At 38.0% G+C, this 14256-nt stretch overlaps 1 protein-coding gene across 2 annotated transcripts in view; it reads right to left on the bottom strand.

Moving 5' to 3' along the window:
- Positions 1 to 372: 372 nt before the first annotated feature.
- kdr (kinase insert domain receptor (a type III receptor tyrosine kinase)) overlaps positions 373 to 14256 on the bottom strand; it is a 75390-nt gene continuing 61506 nt past the window's right edge. Inside the window, exons 22-30 of one of the 2 annotated variants that reach the window (XM_020528870.2) lie at positions 13732 to 13829; positions 13060 to 13182; positions 12223 to 12334; positions 12022 to 12121; positions 11044 to 11149; positions 9472 to 9617; positions 8218 to 8311; positions 7331 to 7416; positions 373 to 2571 (exon numbers count right to left, since the gene is read on the bottom strand). In XM_020528870.2, coding sequence (XP_020384459.1) covers positions 2373 to 2571; positions 7331 to 7416; positions 8218 to 8311; positions 9472 to 9617; positions 11044 to 11149; positions 12022 to 12121; positions 12223 to 12334; positions 13060 to 13182; positions 13732 to 13829 — 1064 coding nt within the window. In that variant the 3' untranslated portion in view covers positions 373 to 2372. The remainder of the gene's footprint in view (positions 2572 to 7330; positions 7417 to 8217; positions 8312 to 9471; positions 9618 to 11043; positions 11150 to 12021; positions 12122 to 12222; positions 12335 to 13059; positions 13183 to 13731; positions 13830 to 14256) is intronic. The other variant, XM_048600179.1, reaches the window with a different exon arrangement.

Genomic DNA, 14256 nt, shown 5'->3' with positions numbered 1-14256 from the left:
GTAGAAGAATAGGCCAGGTCTTCTTTGCAACTGAGCCGGCCTGATAGAGATTGCTTGGTGTGAACTCATGATCCAAACCAGCTTTTACCTTTTAAAGGATCTCCTGAAAATCAGAAAGCCTATGAATAAGGCTGAGAATCCCAGAATCAGGAAAAAGACTCTCAAGTCAACCCAACTCTGTGAAAATCTGGCAAAAACCACCCATTCCCATGACAGAGTAAAGGACTCCTACAAGATTTAGCCTGGCAGTTTGGGCTGTCCAATTATCATTCTCTGTGAGAACATTTAGATTAATCTACCATGCAATTTATTTAACATAAATCCAAGAACCAAAAAGCTTGAAAAGGAATGTAACCACAAAAACTTCATATATACGAAAAATGTTTATTAAAAATAAATTGCAGAAGTGAACCTTTTACGCATTGTTCAATTCCTAAGAACTGTAAAAAAAAATAGACAAAATAGTTTATTTACAGGCAACACAAAACACTTTTTGAGCTATGAGTGTGTATTTAGCTCAAAACTTTCCACAACTTTAAGGACATCAAATTTTCAGTTGTAAACTTAGTCAAGTTATCACGGATCAGAATTATGCTGCTAACAAATGAAATAACTGAAGCCTGGGGAAATAGATTTAACTGTCATGCAGAAAACCAACGATGGTGAACGTCTCATTGTAAGACCTGGCTTGCATTGAAATCAATGTTCATCATCTGACTATTGGACAGATTGAGCCACGATTGTATTAAATGGCAGAGCAGGCTCGTGGGGCTACTCCTGCTCCTGGATCTTATGCTCTCAAAAATAGTACATTGCTCTGGAAATGGGTTTAACCATTGTACTGAACTAAATAGTTGCACAAGTATCAGTGCATTCAGGCCATCAAATAACAGATTCATGTGAGAAATAAACTCTTGACATTACCTGTATGTTCCATCCAGAAATGCAATGTCCAACATCACAACAAGGTATTTGGGAGATGGGTAGAGAAACTGGTCAAATAAACCACTTGATCCTCTCAATTTAAAGTTCAGTCCAGCAAGCAAGTTTACAATTTCAATTAATTTCCTTTAACATCATCAAATTACTTTACTACAAGACATTGATTTTCTATAAACTTATTGTTGAAAAACAGGATACAAATCTAAATAATTGCAAAAACACAATATATGTATTTTACAAAAGTATAAATTGCCTTGAGCAGATGTTTATTCATCTGTAATACTGTATCTTTTGAAACATTTCACTTTTGGAAAACAAAAGATGGAACACAAAGTGAAATGAAAATCTGCTCAAATATTCTCTTCATATAAAGTAATTTTGTTATAAAGAATCTTTCCTTTAAGAAATAATACACTGATCACTTTTTCGGTCTATTCCATGGTGATTGTGCAAACCATAACAAAGACTCTGAATATTCACATTCAACAGTAGTAAAAAGGCTGTGTTCTGATCTATATATATATTATACATAGCACAATCTTTTCTCATTTCCAGTTCAATGTTTATACATGTGTTTATTTGGAAGTATTTTACTTTGATTGCTACTCAATGGAAAGAGTGTATGTACCACCAAATGACCATTCCCTGGTTTTCCTGTTTATCCAATCCAATCCAACATTCCTTCATATGGCAGTAAGAATGTGTACTGCATACAGCATACTCATTTAATTATCTGTATCTTATTATCTGTGTTCAATATATTACATTTATTTGTGAAAATGCATTCAACACTCAGGTGCTATAAATAGGTGCCTATCTATACTTCCTCTCTCATTCTGTCTCTGCACACACACAAATGTATAACCGGAGAGCTATCCATTGAACAGAGATGAAATATGGCAATACAGGATTTATACATTCAGACAGTTTCATTGTCAATTAGGAACTCAGTCTTAAGTTACGACGTAACTTTCAATTGTGCAGTGTTTCGTTTAATTGTTGCCTTTCCTCAGCCTTGAATTGCTTGAAGTTTGATGGACAACTTGATGCAATGTCTTATTGTGAAGTGATGACCAACGTCAACGTAACAGTCAATTTTTGTCACTTTTTCAAAAGATCAATTCTGAAAGCCTTGTCTATTTCATATATTTTGTGTGACAGTTCATGTATTGTACAACCAAAGCTGAACTTACAAGAACAGAACAAACTGGTGTTAGTTTAACAGTTGGTATATTATTGACCATAAGTTACTCCACTGCCCTCATCTGAAATATAAAGATACCTAGTGTCAATCTTAATAATAGTTCTATTGTTTAGAACAAAGTTCATATTTTGACAATATTTTAGATAAAATATGCGGTAACTTTATTGAATTAAGGCTTAGGTGAATTTGCTACAAGTTGGCATCCTCTGAGTGTTGAAGTGAATTCTTAAACAGGCGGTGTGCTGTATCGAATTACAAGGTTGTAATCAGTTGGGAAGGTGCAGTAATTATCCTTGGTTTTCGCTTCTTCATTGGGGTAAGGAACTGTGTCAGTGTCGTCAGAATGGTAACCTGACTGGTAGCCGCTTGTCTGGTTGGAGCCATCTGATGACACAGACTCTTTACTTTTGCTGGGGATTAAAGCACTGTAGATAAAAAGAAGATATATTTTACCATTTAGATGCATCAATTAGAAATAGTGTGAATACAAAAAATACAGTTGAGGAAGTTTATTTTGGTGTGTAAGTAAGGTGCAATGTAATCATCCTTGCCTGGGCAAAGGTAGCTGAATGAATAGATGCTGTTTACACTACATGATCTATCCACAAAACTCCTTTGATGGGCACAAGGCCAAAGAGCCCTCCAACAAATCAGACACACCTGTCTCTGTACCCTTCCCCTTTCCATTTTACTTAAGGGCAACAGAAAGATTCCAAAGGAGATTCCTCGATTTGTGCAGGACACCGGTGTATAGCTCAGGCAGAGTACCTCAAATAGTATATGGTGCAAAACTTAAATTTTAACCAGACAAAAAGGTATCAAGCTAAAGATCCATTCTAAAAAATTTATGACAGAACCAAGGTCTAAGTAAAAAAAAAGCATCCAAAGGTATGACTGTTGAATAATTTCAAAACATGAGACACAACAGTTTTAAGAATATGTCTGGTGATTGCCTTCTTGTACAGCACTCAAGTCTAAAGGTGTGCTTTATGATCTTACACAAATGGCGCGGCATTTCAGACTTCATGGGACAGCATCAAGTCCATGGAAGAATGAAAAATAATGCCCAGATCAGAATTGCAAGCCTTTCCAAGCATAGGCCCAATGGAAAAATCAAGTATCAATTGGAGTCAGGGCCTGTGCACTGACCCTCCTTGTGTATAAAAACAGAACTTCAAATTCTAAATTGTTATTTTTGTTTATTACTTCTTCCTTTATCTGCTGCACCATACCTAACGCGGTAATGCTTCGTCCTGATAATTGTTTGTATGAGCTGTGAAAGAAGGAGATTCGCATCCATTTTATCTTGCATCCTTATCCCAAGAAGTAGGTATTGTTATATTTCAGTAAAGTAGAGATGAGCTTTTGTTTGCAGTATTTTAGAGTCAGCATGAAAGAATAACAATCTGTTAAACGAAACCCCCTTAGGGCATAACTCAAACTAATAGGACACAATAGTTACAATAGAATTTGCAAAAGGCATCTGAGAAGGTACCGCAGAGGAGGCTGCTAAATAAGAGTCCAGAGTGTTACAGGCAAGGTACTGGCATGGATAGAGGATTGGCTGACTGGCAGAAGCCAGAGAGTGGGGATAGAGACAACAAGGTGCAGAGCTGGATGAACACAGCAGGCCAAGCAGCATCACAGGAGCAAAAAGGCTGAGGGCTTTTTTTCAGGATGGCAACTGGTGACTAGTGATTTCCGTAAGGTTCCTGCTCTGATGAAGAGTCATCTAGACTCGAAACTTTAACTTGCTGTCTCCTCATTGATGATGCCTGACCCGTTGTGATTTCCAGCATTTTTTGTTTTCCACAGGGATCCATGTTGGGACCACGACTATACACGTTATACATTAACAATGTAGACGAAGGAACTGTGGGCATTGTTGCTACGTTTGCAGATGATACAAAAGATAGGTGGAGGGAAAGGTAGTGTTGAGGAGGCAGGAAGGATGTAGAAGGACTTGGACAGGCTAGGAGAGTGAGCAAAGAAGTGGCAGATGGAATACAATGTGGGAAAATGTAAGGTTACGCACTTTGGCAGGGAGAATAGAGATGTAGATTATTTTCCAAATGGGAAAAGGCTTTGGAAATCTGAAGCACAAAGGGACTTGGGAGTCCTAGTTCAGGATTCTCAGTTGGTAGTTAGGAAGGCAAATGCAATGCGAGCATTCATTTCAAGAGGTCTAGGATACAAGAACAGGGAAATACTGCCGATGTTGTATAAAACTTTGGTCAGGCTACATTTGGAATATTGTGAGAAGTTTTGGGTCCTGTATCTAAGGAAGGATATGCAGGCCTTGGAGTGAGTCCAAAGGAAGTTCGCAAGAATGATTCAGGGAATGAAAAGGTTATCATATGAGGAGCAGTTGAGGACTCTGGATCTGTATTTAATGGGAGTTTAGAAGGATGAGAGGATCTGATTGAAACTTTACAGAATATTGAGAAGCTTGGATAGAATGGATGTGGAGAAGATGTTTTCATTAGTAGGAGAAAGTAGCACTCAAGGGCACAGACTCAGAGTAAATGGACAACCCTACAGAACAGAGATGAGGAGGAATTCCTTCAGCCAGAGGTGGTGAATCTGTGGAACTCATTGCTGCAAAAGGCTGTGGAGGCCATCGAATTCATTTAAGACAGAGATAGATAGGTTCTTGATTGGTAAAGGGATCAAAGATTATATGCAGAAGGCAAAAGAATAGAGTTGAGAAACATATTAGTCATGAATGAATTGCCGAGAAGATGCAATGGGCCATATGGCCTAATTCTACTCCTATATCTTCTAGTTGTATGGTCATAATTTTTGAAATCCAGAGGGCCATTGATCCCAGATCTTATTTTGGGATTTAGGCTCCAAGGACATAAGCTTTTGATCCCAACAAGTATTGCGGATTCAGTGGGAGTTTCTACTTGGACTGTAAATGGTGAATGCCTATTCCAGTAATGGTGCATCAAGGGTGTCTATCACATAAAAGAGTTGAAAATCCAATGCAGGCGCCTCCAAATCCAACACAGCTTTAAAATATGAAACTGCCTTCTTACTTCAGGAATTCAAGCCTGGGTACCAGCCTGAACACCACCCCGCCTTCTCAATCCCCCAATCAGCTTCATTTCTACCATTGTCTGGTTTAACCAGATGTATGTCCACCAATTGCATACGCAGTGAAGGCCAGCAGGGTGCTGATGTTCAGAGTCCCCCCCATACCAAATCCCATCACTTCATTTTTTTGTAGATGTTTCTGAGAACAATAGCATTTCTGACCTCAACAGACCAATAAGATAATTCTGGCATGAACACTGAACCCTATGTACATAGGCTTAGTTTCCAACCTGTCCTGCACATTTTTAACTACTATACCAACAGTACAAGACCATAAGATATAGAAGCAGAATTAGGCCATTCTGCCCAATGAGTCTGCTCTGCCATTCGATCTTAGTTGATGTATTTCTCAACCCCTTTCTCCTGTGTTCTCCCCATAACCCTTGATCCCCTTACTAATCAAGAATCTATCTATCTCTGTCTTAAATACACTCAATGACTTGGCCTCTGTAGCCCTCTTGAGCAATGAGTTCCACAGAGTCACCAGCCTCAGGCTGAAGAAATTCCTCTTCATTTCAGTTCTAAAGGGTCGTCCCTTCATCCTGAGTCTGTGTACCCTGGGTCCAAGCATGTCAGTGCAGATACTGAAGAAAATTATTTTTCAGAAATTCCCACAACTATTTAGAACAATCAGGATTAAAGTTCAGATACCAGCCAAAGATTCTGGTTCCAATTCTTTTATTGAGCAAGTGGAATATAGGGACTAAAATTGTTCTTTGGCAATGGAACAAAGTTAGTGATATTCAATTAGCAGCCCGTTTTGCATTCCTTGGGGAAAGAGATCCATGTGTTGAAAGCTAGGCCATGATTGCTCAAAATAAATGGCTTTAGTAAAAGCTTGTCTGAGCTAAGAATTTCGAGGGTGGATACTAGGAGGATGCGTCCTCTTGTGGGGAAGACTAGAACTAAAACTTAGAGATACTAAAGATTTGGAAGTCTCCCTTTTATAGAGGGAGATGAAGTACATTATTTTCTCTCAGTGGCTTTATCATCTACAGAATTCTCTTCACCAGAAAATAGTGGAGTTTGGGGATCTAGAATTTTGGGATGCAAACAGGAAAGTGGGCTTCAGACAATCACCAGATCAACCATGACCTTATTGACAGGCTTGAAGATCTGAATGGCCAAATTGTTCTCTTATGTCCTATGTTCCTCATTGTCAAGGAAATTTGATCTGGCAATAAAACTGGAATTGTCCACCGATTTTGTAACAATTAGTTTGCGATAAAGTCTTGATGGTTCCTCTGAGAAACAGCAGAATGACACTGTACTGTTTTAACATGTTAGAATTCTAAAATCCATTTGTGTTTACCCTACAGAATGTGATATTGACTCCAAGCACAGTATATTCTAATCCCATTGGGAAGCCTATCAGATATTAAAGATTTTTGGCTCATTAGAAAGCAATTTCCTTAAAATGAAGCTAAAGCTGCCAAGATAAACCATATTTTTTTCAGTTTTACGCCATTATTCTGAACTCCAGAATTAGTAATGACTGGACGTTAATATCCTCCCACAGGGAAAAATTGTGAAGGAACAATGCAGCCAAACCACTGAAGGAAAGCAACCCTGGAATAAAAAATGTAGAACAGCTTTTGGTTAGGACTGGAGGTGTCTTTACAATTTCCAATGTTGTGGAGTGCGTTGTGGTTAGCAAAGTCCAACTACTTTTTTTCCTAAAACCTATGATCCTCAGTGAGTTTCACAGATATTTGCAGAACATTTTACATAAAATGGGGAAAAAAAAACTGTGTCACATATAATATAAAATTACATGCTCAGCCTGCCAAAACTTTGACTCAGATAGAGAGATAAGTATTTGTAATATTTCCTTGAATTATCAGGGGACATCTGCACGTGTTAAGATTGTATCATCAGTCAGTTCTCAAAACACCTTTGAAGCTAGAAGTTACTGTCAGTGATACTCTCAGACAGAAACTCACTCTGGAAAGGAAAATCTGACAAGGTGCCAAGCAAGCTGAAGATTTGCATTAACCTCTTGACAAAAATGATGCACGATTCCACAGAATAACATTTTCTTCAGAAGAAAATTGCTATAAATCACTATGGGTAGTGAAAGCTTACCTGAATGCCAAACTCTGACTCTGCCTTGTTTCCAGTGTTTGAAGTTCCTCTGATGCAAGTATCATGCCACTGTCAGTCTGGTTATCCTAGTAAAGTCAAGCAGTTGGTGAAGACAAATAAACTTTTAAGGAAGCATGGAATAAGAAAGTTGCAACCTTCTCACCAAATCTGCTCCTTCCATAGGCCCCACACAACATTCCTATCATGGATTCTATTTCCATCCTTTGATCTCCTGAGTGAAAGTTCTATATAAAATTCTTAGACTTCTTGATTTTTAGAATCAAAGAATATTCATACACACTGATATTTCCAGCATTAACTTCTAACTTGCTATCCCAAATATATCAACCCACTCCCCATTTCCACTTACTCATTCAAAATTCAAGACCTATTACATCCTCTTGAGTAGTTGTTCTTATCAATACATGTATTGCTGTCTCTACAGCCACCACTTCTTATGGGAATCATATCATGATTAATATGCCTCTCAAAGTTACTAACTGATTCAAAGCTGTCTTTTATAATGCAATACCCTGTAGAATATTTCCCTCAACTAATAACACTTTTGTTCTCATCAAGTGGCGGATCCTTATTTATTGCCCATCCCTATCTACCCTGAGAAGATGCTGATGGGCTTTTTCCTTGATCTAGTGCCATATTTGCGCTGACAATGCTCACTCAATAGTCTTAGCTTTGTTAATTTTGAGCCTATCCTCTTTATTTCTGTGTGCATAGCTCCAAATCAAAATGCTTGCAAATATTTGTATTATCCATGCATTATCTACATAATCAATTATTTATTTAATTTCATTACAAAATAAATTAGAAGAAAGATCTGTAATTTATACTTGGAAAATGAGAACCTAATTTTATGCATCTATATGTACCTCTTGCACAACAACAGTTGTTTGCTCTACTGGTATTTCATCAAACGTTTTAACGCTCTCAGGCCTGTTTCGCATTTTACTGCCATTCAAGTATCTAGAAAAAGGAACAAGATGGTTCATGGTACATGGTGTTTAAAAACACGTACTCTGAAATGCTAGAAAGAATTTACTATTCAACGGACATCGCAGTAGCAATGTCTCAATAGCAGATATGGGCACAATTCTTCCATACGTTAACTCATGCCCAAATCTGCAATTCAGCACTTCCAGAAAAGACTGCAACTCTCAAAGAGTGCATCTCAGGCTAGTACCTGTGATCTATGAACCAAAAGGCTCTATTTCCTAAGGTCCCTTGCTGTGCGCAATAGTGTCCTAAGGGTACACTGAAACATTGAATCATCTTGTAATCCTATGGGCTTCACAGATGAATAATTTTATAACAGTACATCTCATTGGCCAGGACTCTGGTCTCATCAACAATCCCTGACACCCACTCCCTCATAAAGTGTCCTTTATTTTGTTTCCTTTGAGTTGGTCATCCTGCTGGAAAACCCAAAAATGATTTCACCTATAGAGGGGCTTGATTCATGTGCGTACTGACACTGATGCAAGGAACACATGATTTGCCCTCATCAAACCGTCACCAGGCACACACTTCAAACTGCCCATTATCCCAAAAAGAGCTCACAATCCTGCTGGCATTCGCAAACAGTGGCCAGAACATAAGAAATAGGAGTAGGGATAGACTGTTTAATCACGTAATCCCAAACCTAACACAGACACTTTGTGCAGTCAAAAAAAGAAATAACATGTGCCCACTGAGCTGTATTCCAGCAGCAAAGAAAGGCTAAGGATTTTCAGCCTGTGAGATTTGAAAGTAACAGCATCAAGTATTACCTATTGTAATTGTCAACAGCTAATGTGTGATCCTGTAAGGAAACATCTTACTGACTATAAGCTACAAGCTAATTATTTTGTTACTTATTGTAATTTATAGTTCCTGTCTGATCAATTGGTGCATTGTTTTATTTCTGCTCCTTTAACACTTTGGATTTTATCAACTTTTGGAAAGTTTCCATAATTTTTTCCATTTATTGTCCAGTGTTACATCCCATAACTGTTATGTTTAATCCACTGAGCTGACTGAAAAAAATCAAATGAAATGGCTCAGCACTGTTTCCTCTCATTTTCCTTCTGTTCGCAAACACATGAAGACTGCCTTCAGGAATGATAGGATGTCCATCAGGTAATTACCGTATTCCTGCTGTGTTGTCATAGTGGAATTTTGGATCACACCCTTCCTGTTCTTCCATACAGGAAGCAGGTGAAGTTGGCAGAGAAAGCCGGGAATCATCTTCTATAGTCAGCGACATGTTCAGCGGAATATAATCCTTCCCATCCTAAAAGTTGTAGGATAGGCATTCATATGCTTTTTGTAGACATTGTTTGCAGAACAAAAGCACAGAATCAAAAACAATGTACATTTACGACTGCTATATAAGGGCTCACACATTTAATGCAGAGATGAGGAAGAATTTCTTTGCTGAGGGGGTTGCGAATTGGGAACTTTTTTATGCTGTAGGACTTCAGGGATGGATCATTAAATATATTCAAGGCTGAGATAAACAGACTTTTACTCTGTAAGGGACTGAAGGGTTAGGGTTAAAAGGCAGGAATGTGGATTTGAGGATTATTAGATTAGCCATTTCTTATTGAATGATGGAGAAGATTTCATGGGCTGAATGGCCTACTTCAGTTCCAATATCTTATGGTCTTATTGTCTGCTTGCTACTTTAAACCTGTATTAAGAGTTGAATAAGCCACATTCCCATGTTGATTTTGATTTCCACATGAGCTAATATCTAGGTAATGTATTTACTAATAAATCAGATTTTTGCAAGATTTGAGAATTATACAGAATTTATTTTTGGTACAACGATTGCAATTAATGGTTAAAGTATCATTCAAGTATAAAAGGTAAAATGTAGTATTATTAAGAACATTCACACAAAGAGAACTTTATAAACTAAGTAATTTTATAATTTAGTTTACATGTTACAGTTTTGGTGTAGGTTAGGAGATTGCATTTCTTTCAAATAAAATACAAATATCCAAAAAAGACACAATGTTCTCTGGGCAGAGTACAGCAATGTCCATTACCAAAAGAGACTCGGCAGCTCATTACTGACTCTAAACTGGGTTTGCAGCAGTTGGTGAGGGAACTAAGAGGAACAAACATATTAAACCTCTTCGGTGGATTGGTGGTGGAGGCAGTGAATGCTGAAGGTGGTGGAATGGGCTGCCAATCACATTGGCTGTTTCTCCTTGGATGGTTTTGAGCTTTTTGAGTGTTATTGGAGCCACACTCAGCCAGCAAACTGGAGAGGCTTCCATCATACTCGCAACTTGTAGATGGTGCAGAGACTTCGGGAGAGAGGAGGTGAGTTACATATCACAAAATTTCCAGAACTTAAGTAAGTCTGCTGGAGCAGGCAAGATGACAGGCAGCCAGGTAATCATTTGGAACGCCGTATGCCTGATCTCGGAAATGGCAAAACTGATCCTTATTAAAAAGAGGCAGAAATCTCCTGGTCAGTGGTGGGAAGGCAATTAGGTTCATTAACAAGCTATTTAAAACTAATTATCCCTGAGTCCATTAGGAATTAATGGGGCCTCAGGGATTTAACAGGATATACGTAGGTTCTCACATGCCTACGGAGAGTCACCCACGTTTGCCAATGGTTTACCAGGACGAACTGTTGTTCTTAGAGAAAATCAACTAAAATTATTTCGCAACACACATACATTTTACAAATAAATGCTTACCTGTTGAGCATTTGCCTGCAGTAAATTTCCGAGGTGCTCCACTAGTTCAGAAAAGACTGGTCTTGCTTTATAGTCCCCATGCCAACAGTCCAGCATTGTCTGATAGCTGATGGGACAGAACAATCAGGATATTCAAATTTATTTAGATACCACTTAAAGTAAGTTAATCAAAGGGACCTGTTTGTGCTATACATTTAGTCTTGTAATGCCCTTGAATGTATTGTCACACGTTAATCTGTCACAGAACTTCCATGTTTGAATCCCTCCAATCAGGTTTCTGCTGTCATCACTGTCCCTAAACAAGAATCAAATAGTATCCTACATGATGTGACAAAAGTAAATATTTCTTTCTCATTGTCCTCAACCTCTCCGCAGCCTTTGATGTGGATGACCAAACCGTCCTCCTCTCTTGCTAACAGCTCTCCATTGTTACCCAGCTGTGTGGGACTCCGCTTATCTGGCTATAGTGTGTTTTTTCTAATGACAGTCATAAAATAACTCGCAATGGTTTTTTTCCCTATCCCTGAAGGATCTACCGTCTAATTATTCATCTACATAGTATCCCAGCAAAATTCTCCAAAGCCATGCCATCTTCCACTTCTCAAAAGCAAATCAGAAAGTGAAATGAAACTGCAGTGCAATAGGCAAAGAGAAAGGAGAGTGGGACTAACTGGATAGCCAACGCATGCAAGATGGACCACAAGACTCTTTGTCAAAGAGTCAGAGACCTCTACAGAATAGAAAAAGATCATTTGGCCCATCAAATCTATTCACGTCAAAAACAAGCTAATCTATTGTCTACAATACAATTCTACAAATTTAGCTTAATCTTTGGAGAATAAACATCATTGAATGTATTTTACGTATGTACTGTAATACAGAATTGTGTGATTGTATGAACTTTGTCCAAGAGGACAACACAGATCAGTCAAGAGAGAATCTAGAGAAGAAAACTGGAATGGAAATACTATGAGTTACATTTCTGCAGACGCATATTCAGGACATCGCATTCGTGTGCCATCTTTGAGTCTTTGACAGAATTCTTCGTCAATCTGAACACCAGGATATGGAGAGGCACCTAGGAGTTGAGTAAGGTGGCACATTAATTTCACTGAGGAATTAGCACTCTTTTTAAAACTTTTCCCAAAAACATTTTTCTGAAGAATTGGATGCACTCACCCAATGAAAAGATTTCCCAAAGTAGAACCCCAAATGACCACACATCACTCTGTGTCGTATAAACTTTATCAAAGATGGTCTCTGGGGCCATCCATTTAAGAGGTAGTCGTGCCTAGAAAAGAACATATTACTGGTTTAAATAAATATTCTCACCTAAATATTTGAAATGTGACTTTAGGTCATGTTATTTTACATCCTAGAGAAGGGTAAGATATGCATCATTCATCAGTATGTCTGATAGAATTATAACTATCAATTGTGTCTTATTGAACTTTACGCAGAAGCTCCTCAGGAAAGGCTTCATTGAAAGGGGCTATTTTAAGAAATAACATTGTTGGTGGACAGGTCTTAGTGTAGAGAGAGGGCACATGAATGAATCAAGGGCACAACCCTCATGTACTTTGTTGAAAAACTAACATTTCATAAAATATCACTAATATTGGATTACTATATTACTAAGGTTGATTTAAATGAACAGATTACACAGCATTGGTCACTGCCACAAGTGGACTCAACAGAATATATTTTAGTTTTCAGTGCTCAGACATGCATTTAGTTTACCTTTGTTACATTCACATAGGACACCATTTGATCCTTAATAAAGGTTCTTTTGAGACTGTGGGATGCACAGAAAATTGATCACTCACTTATTTTATAACCAGTTCCACTTCCTCTCCTTTAATTTCAATTGAATTAAAATCAATCTGGTTTATAATATATGGGCAATCTGTTTCATAAATTACCATAATTTCTATAAATATATCTTTCAGCTTAAATTAATGAGCTTCAATATAACACAAATTCTATATTAGCAGAATTTAATTTTCATGTACTTACATCTCCTTTCCTAACATAATCTGGGTCTTTATAAACATCTCGAGCCAAACCAAAGTCACAGATCTTCACCACATTGTTCTCTGACAAGAGTATGTTGCGTGCTGCTAGATCCCTATGAATGCACTGAAAAGAGAACAGAAACTTATTCATCTTGCCATTTTTTTTCTGTTTATCACTCATTCACAGTGGCTTTCTCATGAGCCATGTGTGATCTCTTCATCATCCATACAGTCACTAAATTGGCAGCATACAGTGAGTGTTGTCAGATCTGAGAGCAATATTTACAAGAATGGCTGTCAGAAATCTTTTGTTTGCAAGAAAAGGAATTACTATTGCTTTTAAAATAAGTCAGAGCACTCGGTTATAGAGAACAATGTAGATCTTGATGTATTTTTTGCGTTGGGTATTTGAAAGTCAGCTTTCTTTTTCACCTTTCTCCTGATTTTTATTTCAATAGAAAGCAAATGTAAAACAAGCTGACAACTCGCTATCACTCAGTGCACCAAGACAACACCAACCCCAATTCATTTAAAAGAAGGCAGTATCATGGCTAGAGGTATTTATGAAAGGAAAACAAAGGTTTGTTATCCTGTGCTTTGTATATGAATTATGAGAATCATGTGTTTTTGAGATTAATAAAAACTGAGGACGTATCATGGTTTTTATTTATACCTTTCGTGATGCCAGGAACTCCATCCCCCTGGCTACCTGGAAACTGTAAGAGATAAGGTCCTCCATTGTCAACCAGTTCTTGTAAAGGTCATCTGTAACTATAAGAAACAAAAAAGTGTGAGTTGATTGAGCTGCACCAAAATGCTGTTTCAATTTTAAAGCACATTAATGTGTTTCCTTTTCTATACCAGTTGAAAAAAATCTACTTGACCTTATTTTCACCAATCTGCCTGTGCCATGCATCCATCCATGTCAGTACCGGTAGGAGTGCCCACCGCACAGACCTTGTAGGGACAAGTTCCATCTTCACAGTGAGCATACCCTCCATCATGTTGTGTGGCTCTATCACCATGCTAAATGGGATAAACATTGAACAGATCTAGCGACTCAAAACTGGTCATCCATGAGGGACTGTGGGACATTGGCAGCAGCAGCAGCATTTGGTTTAACTGCAATATGTAGCCTCATAATTCAGCATATCTCTCAATCAACCATTACCATCAAGTCCGGAGATTGACCCTGGTC

This window comes from Rhincodon typus, chromosome 1, assembly GCF_021869965.1.
Source record: "Rhincodon typus isolate 14 chromosome 1, sRhiTyp1.1, whole genome shotgun sequence".
Taxonomy (NCBI): Eukaryota; Metazoa; Chordata; class Chondrichthyes; order Orectolobiformes; family Rhincodontidae; genus Rhincodon; species Rhincodon typus.
Note: the sequence above shows the minus strand (reverse complement) of the source record. Positions and strands in the feature narration are given on the sequence as shown.